Source organism: Choloepus didactylus, chromosome 11, assembly GCF_015220235.1.
Source record: "Choloepus didactylus isolate mChoDid1 chromosome 11, mChoDid1.pri, whole genome shotgun sequence".
Taxonomy (NCBI): domain Eukaryota; kingdom Metazoa; phylum Chordata; class Mammalia; order Pilosa; family Megalonychidae; genus Choloepus; species Choloepus didactylus.
This window is the reverse complement of record NC_051317.1, coordinates 22489407-22508621: the sequence shown is the minus strand read 5'-3', so window position 1 is coordinate 22508621 and position 19215 is coordinate 22489407. Positions and strand designations below refer to the sequence as shown.

The 19215-nt window shown below is 33.3% G+C and overlaps 1 protein-coding gene across 1 annotated transcript; it reads right to left on the bottom strand.

The window, feature by feature from the left end:
• Positions 1 to 13109: 13109 nt before the first annotated feature.
• LOC119506581 (olfactory receptor 6M1-like) lies at positions 13110 to 14060 on the bottom strand. The gene has a single exon (XM_037799588.1). It carries the CDS (start codon positions 14058 to 14060, stop codon positions 13110 to 13112), a length of 951 nt encoding a protein of 316 aa, XP_037655516.1.
• Positions 14061 to 19215: the final 5155 nt, after the last annotated feature.

The following is a 19215-nucleotide window of genomic DNA, read 5'->3' as shown; positions in this document are numbered from 1 at the left end:
GCGTGATCTCAGTAATTAAGTAATTAGGTGTTTTTTTTTTTAAAGTGTTGACTAATTCTCACCTTCTCCTGAAATGGAAAAAAAGCATAGAGAAGAAAATTGAACTGTGAAAGTTCTGTCAAAGTTCTGAGCTGCAAAAATGTAAATCTCATCAGAGCCACAATATATGCATTGTCCATGGGAAAGGGTGATCTTGCTACCATCAGATCCAAGTATTTGTGCATCACTCTTAAGGAGGTTCAATTGAAAAAAGTTGTGTTGAGGTACAATTAAAAACACAACACTGAGGGAGAAAACAACATTTTGAAAATTTCACAAATGCAATGTTTTGTTTTGAAGTCATTCTGCAGCCATCTCTTACAAACTCACTGACCTATTTCTCTGGAAACACATGGTTCACTTACTATTATTCTGCTGCATGGTGACATTAATCCAAAATGGTTGGCCACCAATTCATTGCAGGTCCTTGAACTCATTGCTTCATCTCTGGATGCTTCTGGCTCTTCCCTTGGAAAATGGAAAGTAAAATTAAAATACCTTCTGGACATGCTGTTATAGAAAAATTAAAATCATTTTAAAAGTCAACAGACTATGCATTAATAATAAACCAAAAACAAGGCTCAGAAATAAAGCTGCTACAAACACTTTAGAAAGATATCTCTGAAGTAAGATAATTGTGATCATAACTAGAAACCAATTGAATGAATTCCTCATTTTACCCAACTCTAAAATCATGGGAATTTCCCTTTGGCCAGCATGCTAGTTCAACCATAAATTCCTGGGAACATATCATCCTTCCAGATTTTGGAATACTCCAAATTTCTAGAAAATGTTGGCAATAAAAGATGCTAAATTTTTTACAAACCTTATTTAGAGAAGCACAGTCTTTGTAGTGGCTAAAGATGCTCTTCTTTCCTTGACTTCCAGAGAATAGAAATGAAGCTATTAGTTTCCCTGAAGCGTGGATCCTTGCACACTCTATAGAGAGTTCATGGGTTGTTCCCCTGGGATATCATGCCCCACCAGGAAATTCTTCTTTAATATAAATTCGTCAAAGAAGAACACCCTATGAGACCACTATATTGTAATCCCTAAAGTCATAAATTTCATCACCTTATACATTATTTTTTTAGACTATGAAATTTCAATAACAGTTCTGAAAAGGCTCTCAAGGCTTTATTGAACACATGCACAGTCTGCTATGCATCTGTCCATTCATCCATTCATCTATCCATCCATCTTCCCATCTCAGATTTTTATTTAAATCCCCTTAATGTATTCTCATTATTTTTAAACTGATTTCAAAGTTCTTAACACAGATTACAAAGCTCATCATGCATTTCCTTTGCTTATTTCCTAGTTACTAGTTGCTCCAGACTTGCTTAGTATTTTATTTATGTTCCTGATGTTTCCATGTCATCTCCATAATGATACACTTTAGCATAGTTTCCACTCACACCGAAATATTCATCTCACAGTCTGTCCTGTCTCCATATTTCATTTCTCAGAAGCCTTGCCCAAACTGCCAATCTGAAACAAATCCATCATACTGTTAGTTTTATTTCTTATGATGTAAAACAATTGAAAAATCACATATCAATTGTTTTCAATGCCTGGCTCCCACTCTAGATTCTGAACTTTGCAAAGGCAGGAAATGAGAATATTTGGACAATCATATTTCTAGCACTTAGCTGAGTGTGTGACATAAAGCAATTGCTCAGTAAATATTCAGAGAATTAAAGAATTAAGAGAATTATTTAATTCAGAGAACTATTTGAATCCGTCCATCTATATCACCATTATTTAAACCAAAATTCCCTTCACGTTTGAAATAAGTTTATTTGAACTTATATAAAACTTAATAATATGACATAATTATTTGTACAATATGGCACTTTCTCTGTAAAGCTCATAAAGGATAAGATCATGTCCCCTAATCATTTTAAGTCCTCAATACCAAAATAGACTCTCTGAATTAAATCAAACATTAAGTGAGCAAAATTTATTCTTCCATTTTTAAACAAAATCTCATTCCAGTTATTTCTTGAGTACTTTTCTTCTTCCAATCACTGTCATTAAATGAAGATGTGATGGTGAACTTGACTTCAAGTAAATTACACATTAACAGAAGGGAGATAAAAGTTTTTGAAGCCAAGGCAGTGTCACATATTATGTTACCTTGTAAGAGAAAAGAGCAAGCATTTAATCCACACTTTGAAAGAGCAAAAGAGTTCTCTGAAGAAGAGGGTGTTTGATCTGAGTTTTGAGAAAGTAACAAAAATTAGCCTGCAATATGAGGAAAGGTTGATAAGAAGCATTCCAAGGAAAAGAATTATAATGGACAAAAATAGCAAGAAGGAGAAAACATATTGTACGTCTTCAAGTAGTTTTGCAAGGTTGGGCCTCAGAGGGGGCATGTGATAGTGGTCAGAAAGTCAGTACAGTTAGGGTATAAGAGTCATCGAATATTATTTTGCTTCTTCATGCATGAAATAAGCACTAGAATAAGAATATTGCAGTGTGAGTGGAAAGTACACTACAATGTGTTGGGAATGCAATTTGAAGTGGAAATATTGTAGTTTTGCTTATTTTAATAGAAAATTTATTCTTCATGTCTGAGGAAAGAAGGAGATGCTATTGCATGTAGGAGGCTTTAAAGGTATTGGTGATGTTCTGTAACTTAATTTGGGTGATAGGGACATGGATATTTAATTAAGATTATTATTCTTTACATATATATATGGATAAATAATTTAAAACTATAGATAACTATGGTATATTGAACACATAAAATTATCTCATCCACCTTCAAATGTGACTATTATGGAATAGTAAGTTATTACCCAAAAATGATTAAGAAAATGGGAGAATTTTTTTTCTTGGAAATGAGTCATAGATGCATTGTGATAACAAAACCAAAATAAAAGCAAGCTTCAGTGACATTTCACAAGCTAGTTCTAAAATTTAAATGGAAATTTAAAGGGATGGAAAAAGTAAAAAATCTTTTGAAAAAGAGGAAGAAAAGTGGAAGAATCTTTTCTACCATAATATGGAGATATCTTATAATTATAATTCAAGGTATGTGGTATCAGAGCACAAATAGCCAAATAGGTCAATGGAAAGACAACCCAAAATGGTGGAAAGTTTTGGTAATGGGTGGTGGTGATTTTAGCACAACACTGTGAACATAATTAACAGTACTGGATTATATATTTGAATGTGGTTATGAGGAGAAATTTTGGATTGTATATATGTTACTAGAATAAAAATAAAAAATAAAGAATTCACACATAATATCATTGTAAAAAAGCACCAAAATCCAGATACAGCCAATTGACCATCAAGAGTTGAAGGGATCAAAGTATTGGTATATTTCTTCAATGGAGGATTATGCAAAAAGTTAATGATTTAGATAAATCTGCACTATGGGTGAATATTACAGACATTAAGTTGAGAAAAATGTAATATATGACACTGGTTATATAAATTTCTAAAATATGCAAAACTGTGCAATAATTTACAGGACAAACAAAGGTGGTAAAAAAAATTTTTTAAAGAAATCAATTCCTGTCAAGTCAGTGGAGTGGTAATTCTGGGAAAAGGAAAGCATTGTCAGTGGGGTGGATTTGAGATATTAGCAATATTTTCAATTATGTGGGTATTTGCCTTATAATTACTGTTTAACCTGACTATTTTTGTTGTATGCACTTTTCTGCATGTATTTTGTGTGCACAAAAGAAAAATTGGTTAAAATAGTGTGACTGGAAGGATAAAATTGTGTAGCCTCTGTGGAAAAATTTGGTAATTTCTTAGAAGTTTAAACATAGATATCACATGATTAGTAAATATACTTCTAGGTATATACTAAAAAGACTAAAAATAGGACCTCTAACAGGAAATTACACACTAATGTTCGTATCAGCATTATTTAAAATAACCCAAAGGTGAAAACAGCCCGAGTGTCCATCAACAGATAAAGGGATGAACAAAATATGGTATATACATGCAATAGAATAATATTCAGTCAAAAAAAGAATGATACATGCTACAACATGGATGAATGAAACTATTATGCTGAATGAGATAATCAGATACAATGAACATATATTCTATTATTCCACTGACATGAAATATCTAGAATAAACAAATTCATACAGACAGAAAGTAGATTAGAGGTTATCAGGGCCTGGGGGGAGGAGGAATGAGAGATATTGCTTAATGGGTACAGAGTTTTTGTTTGAGGTGATGAAAAATTTTGGTAATGGATGGTAGTGGTGATAGCATGACATTATGAATATAATTAACACCTCTGAATTGTACACTTAAAGTTTTTATTATTTTCATTCCTTTTTCTTTCTTTTTATTGCCCTATTTACTTCACCAATTTTTCAAGCACTTTGAGTTGTCATGAGAATTCTTCAGAATATGGAGAAATAGCCACGAACATCACAGACCAATGAGGTATATAGAGGTTACTTCATCGTCCTCTCACTGGTGCAGAAAATATATTGGGTTCATTCAAACATGGAGGTCAATTCCCATGTGTTTCACATCATGTATCATATTTTCTGAGAAGAAACTATTATGTTGAGCAAATAATGAACATATCTTATCCTAAAACTCTAATGTCAAATTTTGCTTCTCATATTTATTTAGCATGTTTCAGGACAGAAAAATGTCATTATAACCAAAAGGAGTTGACTAAAAAGTGATACAAATTTTCAAAATACATTGCAGTGTTATATCAAGTAAGTCTATGGCTCTTACCAAGTCCATGGTGCTATACCTTTCCTGATCACCATCACCTCTCACGGGATTCCTGGTAAGATTCATATTCTGTTCTCCAGATTCTAACATTGATCAAAGATATATATTTATAAAACAAGTCATAAAATAGCTTCAGAGGTCAACAATGACCTTCCATCTCATTAGGAATAAAATCCAAAATCCTTCGAATAGCTGGTAGGAATTTGGGGGAAGTTAGTCTTAAATGGAAAGATGAGATTTAAAACACACCGAGTTTCTATTTGGAATCATGGAAATCTTTGGTAATGTGTGGTGGTGATGGTAGAACATCACTGTGAATGTAATTAATGGCACTGAAATGTACATTTGAATGTGGTTAAAAGAGAAAATATTAATTTGTGTATATGGCAGTAGAATAAAATTTTTTAAAAAAATCCATGGAATTGCACTACACAGTGAACCATAAGTTAAATCATGGACTAAAGTTAATAGTACAATTTTTTAAATGTGCTTTCATCAATTGTGACAAATATAACACACTAGTACTGAGTTTTGATAGTGGGGTGGTATATGGGAATCCCATATTTTATACTTTATTGTTTTGTAATCTCACAATTTCATTAATAGAAAAAATGGCCGGTATGACTTTACCCAACCTGGCCCCACCTCCCCTTTGTTTCCCGTCTTACTCTAAGCTCTGACTTGCTAATTGAGGCCCCTTCACAATGTTATTTTTTGCTTTTCCATGGACACACGAGACATGTTCCCCTATTCAGTGGCTGTCCTATATGGGTGGAATACTCTTTCTCATGTATTTGCAAGACTAACTCCTTTACCTCCTTCACAGGTGTGATCATATCATCCTTTCTGAATGAGGTCCACTCTGGAAATCCTATTTAAAATTACAATCCCATCCCAACATCCTACTCTCCTAATTCCTGTAATTCTGCTCAGTTTTTTCATAACATTGATCAATTCATTCATACCATGTAATGACTATTTCATACATTTTTTAATACAATTCTGAAAAATATGATAGCTATAATGTATTGTTTGTTGCTTATTAAATGTAGCTAGAAAGAAAGCTCCACATATGTGGGGATTTCAGTTTCTATATAAATTTGACACATCATAGGTCCCAGTAAGTATCTGTGGAATAAAGGAATGGAGAGTTGGAATGAGATAATTTCAAATCCTGAGAATACTCATTACAGTGGAAGGCAAAGATTTACCAAATGCCAGGCACAGGAATACTAAATAAGAGTCTTTTTAACGAAGTTAGAGGTCCATAATCCCTCTCCTTCATGCTACACCCAGAATACTAATTGCCCAATAACTGCAGTTGGGTAGATATTGGAGGATTCTTTTCTGGAGAAATATCTACAGAGAAATAGCTCTTGTGACAGAATGGCAAGCCCACCTTCTGACCAGACAAGAATGAAACTTCAAAATTTATCAGTTATTGTTAAATATGATTGGATGGCAGATATTTGAGGAAATTCTAAAAAATGAAAGATAGACAGCCAAATAAAATTCACAGGAATAAAAATAACAAAAGAATTCACAGGAATCAGAGACAATTCAAGAGCAGGACACAGTCACCCTAAAATAAAGATATGATAATCTTAGAGGAAGAATAAATGATATTTCATCCATAAAAACAAGAACAGGCCTTTATGTAAAAGAAATAATCTTAGAAGGAAAAAGAGTAATTAAAAGTTAAACAATGAATGCTGAATTAAAATATTCAATATGTGCCTAAAGATAAATGGACAAAATCACTGAAAGTAAAACAGAATTAATAAAAATGGAAGAGATATGAAAACTAGAAAATCAGTTCAAATGGCTAAAAGTCTATTAATATGAATTCCAAAATAATATATATTTAAGGTTTATATTATGGCACCCTCCATTTCTAATTCCAATTTCTCTATTAGTTATGGTGAACTAGGCTTTAGCAACAAATTGACCCAAATTTATAATGAACTCAATGCAATAAAAGTTTATTTCTTATTCAAATAACGTCCAGTTTGTTTCCAGGTCATCAGGAGCAGGAACAAACATCAATCCACATATTAGTTCATTCCTCAGGTTGATGAAAGCTCTGCATGTGCAATAAATGTAACAGTCACCTAAAAACAGAAGTTTCTATGGGACAGATGTGGAAGTGTCGCTCATCATCCACTTACGTTTCATTGGTTATACCTTAATCACAGGGCAACACCTAATTGTTAAGGAAGCTGTGAAATACATGCTTAGGAAAAAGGAAAACAGGTATTTATTGTAGCTGTGGGCACATTTCTACCCCATACTATAAGCAGACCAAGCAAGCATTTCTTTGGTTATTCCAATATGTCTCTGCTATTGCTTTGCTAACACCTTCACCTCAGTCTCACCTTTGTAATTCAGGTCTGGGGAGTAGGAAGGGAGTTGGAGACTCCAAAATATTCTCTATTATAGCCTTTATCAGAGCATCCTAAAGAATGCTGTTATTTGACCCATTCTGACCCACTTGAGGGAGATGACCATAATACTAAAGAGTAAGAGCAAGCAAAACCAAGAACTTAGGGATCATAGTCTTCACCTACACAACCATAACTTGAGCATCTAACTGGTTCAATTAGCTCAAGTTCATCAATATATCCTGGATCTGTCCATCTGTCCCATCCTATCATTACCAGCATAATTCAAGTCACAACCATTTATTTTATGGATGAAATTGTTAGCCTCCTAATTGGTGTATCTATTTCTATTTTTGTCTCCAGTGCAATTCATACTCATAAAACAGAATAAATCATTTAAAAGAATGGCTCAATTAACCAATCAGTAAATAAAACATATAAAAATATAGAGACTAGTTAACTTTATTTCACAGCAGAGTTTTGTCACAGTTTAAGTGTTAACAGTGAATCCTAAGGTAAACCATGAACTATAGTACAATTATAAAAATGTGCTTTTATCAATTGTAACAAATGTACCACACAGATGAAAGGTGTTATTAATAAGGTAGTATGTGGAAATCCTGTATTTTATGCATGGTTTTTCTATAAACTCTCACTTCTCTAATAAAAAAGTATATATGAAATAAAGCATTTAAAAATTTATATTTACATATAAATTTATATGTTTTAAATTTATAGATAGATGTGTATGTATATATGTATTTCAATATATCTGTATCTCTCTCTCTCTATCTGTATCTCTATTTCTCTCCCCCCTCTATTCATTAGTACCACTCCAAATACAACAGTGAATTTTGATAAAACCTTTTGTGATGATTAATTTCATGTGTGACTTGGTGTATAGTTGATTGATCAAGCCAACAATGACCTGATTGTTATTACGAGGGTGTTTCGAAGATAGATTGGCATGTAGAGTCAGTTGATTCAATCTATGGCTGATTGTCTCTACAAACAACAAAGGAGATTGTCCTCAGCAATGAGAGGGGTTTCCTCTCCCATCAGTTAGAAGTATTACAGCAGAAATGACAATTTCAGCAGTCAAAAAGAATTTCTGCTCCTTCATCAGTCAGCCTGTTTCTTCTGTGGACTACAACTTCACCTTCATTGGAATGTCCAGCTTCTGGCTTGCCTTATGGAATTTAGACTTACTGATTCCCAATTACATAAGCCAATTCCTATAATAATTATACGTGTATCTATCTATCTATCTGTCTGTCTATCTATCTATCTCCTATTAGTTCTGTTTCTCTGGAGAACCCTGATTAATACAATCTTTATAATTTAGAGCAGGGAAATAATTCTTAAACAAAAAACAGAAAGAGCAAATCATAACAGTGGTAAATTCACTAAAATAAAGCCTTGGCCCAATAAGACACCATAATTAAGCCATAACCTGTTAATTACATTGTTAGCTCATATTTGAAACACTTAAAAACTCATTTGTATCCAGAACACATAAATATCACACTAAAATCAATAAGAAAATATAGACAACTAATAGAAATATACGCTATGATATTGACAATTTACACAACAGTAAAACTGAACTGCCAATGACTATATGCAAAGGTGCTCAACCTAACCAATAATCAGGGAAGTGCAAATTAAGGCAATAATGAGATACAATTTCACAAATATCCAGTTGGTGAAAATTTAAGAGGGGGGGTGGGTAATGGGAACACTCTTCCTCCTTTGAAAACCATTGGCAGTAGCAAATAAATTGGACAAACACATTCCTTATCCCCAGAAATCCTACTTCAAGGATTATACTTTTTTGGAATATATACAGATATTTACAAGGAAACATGTTTATCATTAGCACTGCAACATAATTTGCAATAAAGAAACATTAGAAACCACCTCAATGAAAAATGTTGTGTATTCATACAACTCAGTGAAAATCTATGAATTAGAAATCAAACATGATTATATTCTTCTCATCCTCTATGTCTCTCACCATCTCTTTCATGCTTTCTCTCCTTTTTCCTCTTTGTTCTGAGTTCAGGTCTAGCTTCTACTTCATGAACTCTCTTTTCAGTGGCCTCTAATCCACTATTTAATCCATGAAGTTTTTAACTTCTATGACTTTTTCATTTAGAGTTTTATCTGGACTTCTATGAGAGTATCATATATTTCCTGGCATTTTCCATTTCTTATTTTATAAATCTAATCAACTTAAGAATAGTTTTCCAGAGCTTCTATCTACTGTATATATACAGTATACAGTATATATATTCTGTATTCTGAGAAGTTCTTGGTGACTGAAACCTTTTATTTGTTATGTCTGCTAATACTTACTAGGGTTTTTTTTAACCTTCATTTCTTAATTTCATATTGTGACCTCAATTTAGGTAAAGCTTCATCTACAGGAATCTGTTTTTGATTGAACTGCAGTACCATTTTCCAAAAGACGATCACCAGTTCAAAGTCACTTTTTAAGTTAACTTCTCAGTTTGAGGTCTTAGATCATTTTAAATATGATGAAATCAAAGTCCAAAGTCATAGAAATCATCTGCCATGGATATATTCCTTAAGTGGAACTTTTATGTTCTCTTCACTCAGAGACCAGAATAAGACGGAAATTGTAAGATCTAAAGGAAATAAGAAGAAGAGTAAGATCCTGGATTACGCTTATTCTGTCTTTTAGTATGTACTAAGCTAATACTGCCCTCTTTATTAAATTCTACAAAAATTTTCATCTCGTGATAATTTTTCAAGGGGAAATGTGAAATATTTTACATTTTCAGTATCCAAATCCTTTGGGGTTTTTGTATATTGTGTTCTCCTTCAAGAGCAAGAATATGGCATTTCTCTTGTATAAATGCCAATGAGTGATAGTTCTGAGTTAGAAGTTAGTTGTATGTTTAGGCCTTTAAGAAACTGCCAAACTTTTCCAGAGTGGCTGCACCACTTTACATTACAACCAGAAATATATGAGAGGTCAAATTGCCCTACATCCTCATCTGCATTTGGTGATGTCGCTAATTCGTAGTGATATATCACTGTGGGTTTAGTTAATTTCTCTTATGCCAATTGGAATTGAGTATTTTCTCACATGCTTATTTGCCCTTTGCATATTCTCTTTAGTGAAATGACTGCTCATGTCTTTTGTCCATTTTTGAAGTGTATTGTTTTTCACATACATAGTTTTCAAATATTTCCACCAAGACCATTTTTTGGCTTTTCATTCTCATCATGTGGTCTTTTGCAGAGCAAACATTTTAATTTTGAGGAGATCCAATTATGTCTCTTTTCTTTTGTGGATTGTGCTTTTGGTGGCATCTCTAGGAACACTTTGTCTGGCTCTAGTTCCTAAGATGTTTCTTATGTATTTTCCTAAATTTTTTTTTATAGTTTTACACTTTATATTTCAGTCCATGATCCACTCAATTAATTTTTGTATAGTGGGCAATCTATCATTTGATGTTCATTTTAATTTGCTTATGGTTGTCCAGTTGCTACAGTGACATTTGTTGTCTTCCTCCATTAGATTCATTTTACACCTACATTAAAAATCAGTTGGGCATGTTTGTGTGGGCCTGTTTATGCTCTCTGTTCCATTGATCTATGGGCATATCTGTGATAGGCAGAATAATGAATCCCAAAGATATCCATATCCTAATCCCTAGATTTTGTGAATATGTTTTGTTACATGCCAAGGGGAAATTAAAGGTGCAGATAGAATTAAGATGGCTATCCAGCTGATGTAAAAATAAAGAGATTATCTTGAGTTATACGGGTGGACCTAATGTAGTCACAAGGGTTCCTAAAGGCAAAAGAGAGATGTAACTAGAGTCAGAACTAGAGAGATGGCATTGTGAGAAAGAAATGACTGGTCATTGCTAGCTTTGAAGTTAGAAGGGTGTCATGAGGCAAGGATAGTGGGTATGCTCCAGAAGCTCCAGAAAAAGACAAGAAAATGAATTATGCCATTGAGTCTCTGGGAAGGAATGCAGTCTGGATGAAACCTTGATTTAAGCCCATTGAGGCCAATTTGAGGTTACTGAGATGCAAGAACTGTAAGAAAATATGCATGTGTTATGTCAAAGCTCTAAGTTAGTGATAATTTGTTATCATATCAATTTGTAAGGAAACATAAAATAAAAATAAACAAAAGAACAATAAAAATTGACTTTTATGTTACAGTTGAAAATACTGATAAGCATTAATGAACTGTCAAAAGGAAAAGAGTGAAAACACAAATTGCTGATGTCAGACTTTTCTTTCCTTGTTACATATAAATGCTACATTACTGCACAACCTATAAATACTCAACGTTGAAAAATATATTAATAGAATAAAACACTTATGTCAAATAAAACTTATAATTAAGTCAGATAAAAAGAACAATACATAGTAACTAATAAAACATGTTTGTTTGAACTATATCTTTGAAAATGTAGCCACAAAGAAAATATCAGATCCATATGATTTTATGAATGAATGCTAATGAATATGTAAGAATATGCAACACAAAGAAAATACCAGATCTATTAGTCTCAAAGGAATAAAGATCAAATAGAATATTTTTAAAATAAATGAAAGATTGTTCTCCTAGGAAGTGAGGTGAACTGTTTTAGTGATTATTTCTGAGGACTCTGGATAGGTAATATTATGATAGAACTATTTCTGGAGAATAGTCTTGTTTTCCACTTGGAAAAGAATATGTACTTAATATAGTAGTTAATGTTTGAATTAAAGTATAATGAAAATGCAAATATTAAAGACAAAGACTTAGTAAAACGCAAACTTAAAACTAAACTGAAGTGAAAAATAAGAAAAATTAATGATCTAATTTCTGTTCCAAAGTAAGCTAGAGTTTAAACATGTACAAAAAGAAGAAAATCTTAAAATTTTTTCTAAAGTTGAATTTCTATGTATATAAGTGTGTGTCCTTGGGGTGAGGTGGGGTGCCTTGAAACTTTTCCACCCTATATTCCACAGGACTGAACATATTACATACAAATCACTCAGTAACATTCTCAACCAAGTAGTACATACAATTGTAGGTCTTTGTAAAATACTGCACTCTACCCCAAACTGCTTTCTATTACCACCTCTAAGTTGCAATGATTTTTCATTTTTTATTAGAGAAGTTGTAGGTTTAAAGGAATATCATGTAGGAATTACTGAGTTCCTGTGTACTCTCTGCTCATACATACAAATATCCTGATTGTTAACACTTTGCATTAGTGTGGTAAATTTGAAACAATTAATGAAACAATATTATTAAAATTATACTTTTAACTATAATCATTTTGATTAGGGGTTACCAATTATATTGCAGATTTATAATTTATTTTATTTTATTCTGGTAACTTATATACAACTTAAATTTCCCCTTTTAATCACTTGCAAATAGACAATTCTGTGGCATTAATTATAATTGCAATTTTTTTGCTACTATAGCCACCATCTATTACCAAACTTTTCTATCACCCTAAACAGAATCTTTGTACTCATTAAACATCAACTCCAGTTCCCTACCACTAGTCCAGCCCATGGTAACCTGAATTCTAGTTTGTTACTTTATGAATTTGCATAATCTGTATTATGTGATATAAGTAGGATCATAAAATATTTGTCTTTCTGTGTCTGGATTTTATCACTAGGCATGATATCTTCAAGTTTCAGCCAGGTTGCAGCATGTCTCAAAACTTCACTCCTTTTTATGTATGAGTCATATTTCAATGCATACATGTACCTCATTTCATTTACCTATTTGTCTTTTGGTATACACCTTTAACAACCAGTTAAACCCAATATATTATGACAACACAATTGTTGTTGCTACCATAACTTAGAATTTATGTGCCATTTACAAATACCATGTGATTTGTTTGGAATTATTCTTGGTAAGTTTGAATATCCACAGGGTTAGAATTATTCACAAGGATTCTGTCACATGTACCTCAGTCCTTTGAGAAAGTTCTGCCCCTTGACCAAGGTGTCCCTTAGGGCGTCTTTCATGGATTCATTCTGTAGACTGAAGATGAAGGGACTCAGGAGTGGTGTGATGACAGTGGAGAGGATAAAGAGGATCTTGTTGAGGTGCAGGTTGCTCTTCTGTGATGGATGAACATACACAAATATGGAGATCCCATAGCCCATGGAGACCACAGTGAAGTGAGAGGCACATGTGGCAAAGGCTTTGCGTTGTCCTTGACCTGAGGGGATCTTCAGAATGGTGGAGCTGATGTAAGTATAGGAGACCACTGTGAGTGAGAGGGAGGTGATGAGCAGGATAACGGAGCTGAGGAAATCCATCAGTTCAATGATACGTATGTCAGCACAGGCCAAGTGGAGGAGGGGGGCACTATCACAGAAAAAGTGATCAATATTATTGGGGCCACAGTAAGGCAGTCCTATCTTAAGGATGGTGGAGGGGAGGATGAGGAGAAAGCCACCCACCCAAGAGAAGATGACAAGACAGACACAGAGTGAGCTGGTCATGATTATAGGGTACTGAAGGGGATTGCAGAGGGCCACATAGCGGTCATAGGACATGACAGCAAAAAGGATAAACTCAGTGCATCCAGAAAGGAAGTAGAAATAAGACTGTGCAGAGCACCCTCCAAATGAGATGGTCTTCCTCTCTGATAGGAAGCCTGCCAGCATCTTGGGAACAGCACAGGTGGTGGTTAATATTTCACTGAAAGAGTAATTGCTGAGGAAGAAATACATGGGTGAGTGGAGCCTGTAATCCACAAAAATCAGGGTAATGATGAGGGTGTTTCCAAGGATGGTCACCAAATAAGCCAATAAAAAAATGAAGAACAAGAGGCCTCCAATGGCTCTGGTGGTGGGTATTCCCACAGGAATAAACTCAGTCACCAATGTCCAGTTCCCCATTTCCTCATTTTGAACTATTTACTATAAAGAGAGTTACAGTAGATCAGTAATATGAGCCATTCATTAAAACACAGAATTCAAGACAAATTTAGAAGAGGTTAGTTTGATCATTTTCAACATAATTGAAATTATGGCTCAGTGCAATATCTTTTTACAAAAATTAACGTGAATATATGAAAATCAACTTCTCTAACCACCTATCCTTTTATATTCCCTAGTTCCCACAGGAATATGTGTTAAAAATAATATCAAAAATAAAATAATATTTATTTCAACAATAAAATTTTTGTCAAGTAACTGTTTTGATAAATGTATCAATAAAGTATTCCTTTGCTATTTGTACATATCATGACAGTTTGTTACCAAAGTTTCAAAGTTTAAAGTGTAGAGTCTGCACTGTCTAAGAAGTGAGAAGAAATATCTGAGAGTACAGGTCTCCAGGTCCACGTCTGTGATGTGCAGCTACATCTTCATTTTTCACAATTGATAGTGGACACATATGGTTGCCGATTAAATGGAAGGACTTTCCTACACAGGATTTTAGCTGTCTGACTGACAGAAAATGCAGAGAAATCAAAATGGATCAGATTATCCTTCAGATACTTAAAATGATTGCATCTTTAGATTTTCAGATATTCCTCTATTCAAACCTTTTTCTACTTTTGAATTGCATCAAAGGCCATTGAGATTTCATCTATCCTTAAAAGCCTTGTAGATCATGCAAATGGTATATGTAAACAAAGGCACAGATTTACAAAGTCATTGCCAATTTTTGAATAATTTTCTTTTAATCAATTTTTGATGGGAATATGAGAAAGTTTGACTAAGGTTTGTGGATCAATTAGTCACAGGTGCAAAAGATCTGAGACAATGATTTTCTCTGTGAAGATTAGGCCAACCTAAATTTACAATAACTTTGTTGAGTGTACAAATACTACCCAAGTTTAAAACACAATATATAAAAGGAATAAGTACAAAATAATAAACTATGGGGAGTTATATGATTTTGACAGGAACAAGAGGCATCAAATAAGATTTTCTAAACAAAGAAAAATGAGGAAAATGAAGTAAATCCATATGCAAATATTAAATTATTAAAAGATTAAATGTACTATTTAAAAAATAATAATGATAATAAAAGCACAGCACTAAGAATGTATAAATAAATATGATTTTAATAATTTTCCTAGTTATTGGTCCGAAACAGGAACAAAATCCCTATGTGCCTATATGCAACTTGCCAGAAATATACACAAAAACAAAAAATGATAAACAGAAGCATTATTATAAAGACATCAGAAAAAAGAAACAGACAAACAGAACAGAAATTGGTGTGATAATATTAAGAGCAGGAAAACTTTTTTCAGAGCAGAAAACTCAAAGTGAATCCAAAAAAAAAAAAAAAAGCAGATGTTGATTAGGTTAATATTTGGAAAATATTATAATTTCCAGGGAATGTTGAAATGTCATGAAACTACATGATATGAGAGATCACATAATATTTATGAAAGGAAATTAAGAAATGCACATTCAACCATTTTTATTTCTTTCATTGGAAAATTGTAAGAGAAAACAAGCAACTAACATAAAAGATTTCAATAGGGCATATACTATCTGAAATCAATAAATTATTTTCATGAACTCTGTATCTGGAGACAGAAAACATTGGAGTAAGGCAAGGAAATATTAACTGGACAGAAGAGCAAACCTATCAGACATACATTCAACATTTGATAGTGAATTCACAAGCTAAGACAATTATTTTGATAACCTAATTCCATGCCACATGCATTCATATGAGATAAAGAGAAGGAGACGGAGAGGGAGAGGGAGAGAAACTCCCTCAGATAATAGGAGAAATTCCATAGCTATAGAATTTTGATCAACCATTCAGAGAAGGTTCCCAGAATTAATCTTGGATTTTAGGAGTGTGAGAGGGGTTTAAGGTAAATAATGAACAAAGTTAAACATTGCAGAGATGAAGCATAGTTTCATCATCACAAAAGAAAAATGAATGAGAATATAAAGTTACTTTCTCATTGATATGAATCATTTCTGATCTACCTGAAACAAATTTTGAATAAAGATCTCATCTAATTTCTGTAGACTCTCACCTTCAAAGAAATCCGAAGCTTCACCTGTGCATGTATATTCTATCCTTAATATTCTCACAATTAAGAAATACTCAGTAAGATTCCCATCTTTTTTACAAGCACAGAAAACCTTTTCCTCTATCACTCCATAGTCTTTCCTTAACAAAAAAAAAAAAAAACCCACATCCAGTGGAAAATAATTTCAACTAAGAAAAATCAGAAGAAATACCCATCTTTGCACCACTCTTCCCCCTTAAAACTGCTCTTCAGAGCCAAGAGAATGGGTTTTCCTAAGAACTGTTTAACCCAGACCCCTTGTGAGGATGGACAAATTACTACAGGGCAATTGAAAAGCACAAACTATGTCAGGAAGAAAGACTTTCAGAGATGAACAAGTCTTTAAGAGGAGCTGATTGAGTGGAGATAAAGAAAGTTTCCACTAACTCTGCAAGGGTTTGCTAACTTTTTAATGAGTATATTCCTCAGAGACTCCAATAAATGGGAAAAAAACTGGTTTCCCAGGTGAAGTGATAAGAACAAAAGTATAATGAGTTTCAAATAACATGATTAAATCTTTTTCTGTGCAGTCTTACCTAAAAACAATGAAGGTAGAATTCGAATTATCTACAAATACACTAGCTGCCCTATAACACAAGGACATGTTGCCTCTACTTTTTAAAAATTATTTTCAGAGGATGAGTCTGGTGAAAATTCAAAAATGCTTTCTCTATCTTGTGTTTAATAAATGTGGAAGATAACTTGTCCATATATTATCCAAATGGCTGTTTTGAGGCTTGTATGATGGCAGCACGGCTAAGCATGTTTTGCTATGCATAAAGAGCAAGTGGGGGGCATGTTTGAGAGGGGTGGTGGGTTTTCTTTATATATTCATCAGTCCAGAAGGGGTACCATTTTATTATCTGTTCTTCCAGACATGGCACATTTCCTCATTTGCTTTAAGGTCCACTATGCATTCTCTGTAGCCCTACCTGTGTGTGTAGGATCTTACACAATTTTCTTTATGTATCTCTCAACTTTGATTTCTAATTATATTCAGCTATACATTATATGCTTCATCAAGCAGTAACCACATTAATTTCTTCTCCCTATATTGTCCCTCTATCTTTTTTTTTCCATTAGGAGAAATTCACTTTTCAAGACCTAATACTAATACCCACTCTTTTTGTGTTCTATCTAGCTACACATTCAGCTACCTTTCATCCCCTCTGTATTCTGCTGGAATTTTATGCACATCTATGTTTAAATGTTCTGCACATATTCTATATTCCACTTATTTTTATACCTCTCAAGTATTTAGCAGTGAAATTTTTCAGTATAAAGGTCACTTAAGGTATTTTAGCAATCATCAATTTAGCACATAGTAGGTGGTTGAAATATTTGATGAATGTATGAATGAACAGATTAACAGAATAATTGTAGTATGGCTAGTTAGTATTATAGAGTACCAAAATGTGAGGATTTTGTTTTGTTTTGTTTTGTTTTGTGGAACATTATAAATGACATTTCCACACAATGGCTTGGAAATTAATGAAGATAAAAAATATAAAATTTGGGAGTTGTCAAGGGAATAAAGGGTATATAGGAAAGTGGATTCAGTGATATTTGTCATAACCTTAAATTTGGTTTCAAGTGAGCCATATTTGAGAAGGGGCATCACATAAGGTTAGGAAAGGAAGCAAAACACTTGTGAAGGAATTTGTGTGTGTGTGTACATTCCTTTGAGGCAGAAGGGAACAAGGTTTGCTTTCTCTATCCCAATATTTTCCTTCTCAGGGCAACTAAATTCCTTCTACTTTTTATAAGTCATATTCAGAAATTGTAGAATATGTATGAAAATTTCCCCAGGTTATATCTTAACCTCCATTGGAACACATTTTTCTTTCTAACTTCTTTCCATGTCATCTTCTTAAATGCATCACTTAATACAATTCTCTATGAAGGGAGTTCCCAGATTACTCCATTGCACACCCACCCATTCAATCTCCATGGCTACAAAATCAGAAGTGCACAATTTGATCATTTAGGTAATGTTGGAACACAGTATTTGATTTCTTCATGTCTTACTTTTATATGTCCAAATAAATTTTATCCATCTACAAGAAACATACCTCATACACCCACCACAGATCTCCATAATTTCTGGGATGATTTCTGGAGTTATTGATGTCAGTTATACAATTCCCACACTGAAAGTAATGAAGATGCTCAAATAGAAAATTTAAAAATCAAAGAAATACATGAAAAATTACCATGAAGAGGGATTTATTCTAGCTTGAAAACATGAAAACATTTATACTCATAGTAATTTTACAGAGCATTTCTATATATATGCATATTTGTTTAGCAATACCATTATGTAGAATTTTATGTTCTGCTTTTTCCCTTGACAAGCGTATGTTGTGTTTTTCATCACAAGCATATGTTGTGTCTCCCATCACAAGCATATGTTCTATGTGCCTGATTTATATTTTACATTATTAATTTATCTATCCATTATTTATGAAGGCACAGAGACGAATGCTACCCTTCACAATTACTCCATACATTAACCATGCACAGTACAAAATAATGTAAATTATCAAAGAGGCGCAGATAAAGAACTATGGAGAGTCAGACATATGAGATAATAAAACTAAGTCTCTAGGAGAAATTTCTTAGGATGGAAGAACATCATGGAGATATTGGCAATTCAGGAGGCCAATAAAAGTGGTAGAATTTTAACTTTTGAAGGTAGTGGGAAGTGAAGATTCTGGAGAAGGAAACGCTGAACACGAATAGGGCAGAAGTGGTTAAAAGATGTCACAGGTACAATGGATAGCTTGCAATTCAATTTGCCTAGATTATAGGGCAATGGAAGCAAACAAGAAGAAATTAGATACTCACTTCCATTTAGAAAAATGAAGGCCACATTTTGAGTGAAATGTTATGGAAAAAAAAACCAATAATTATATAGTTGTGTATCATTATCCTGTTTTAAAGTGAGTAGATATAACAGTAGAATAGCATACACATCAGTTTGCCAAACTCAGGGAGTCTTGAGT

What these genes read in the sequence shown, in the direction of transcription:
- LOC119506581 (XM_037799588.1), bottom strand. Translation starts at nt 14,060, where the DNA reads ATGGGGAACTGGACATTGGTGACTGAGTTTATTCCTGTGGGAATACCC.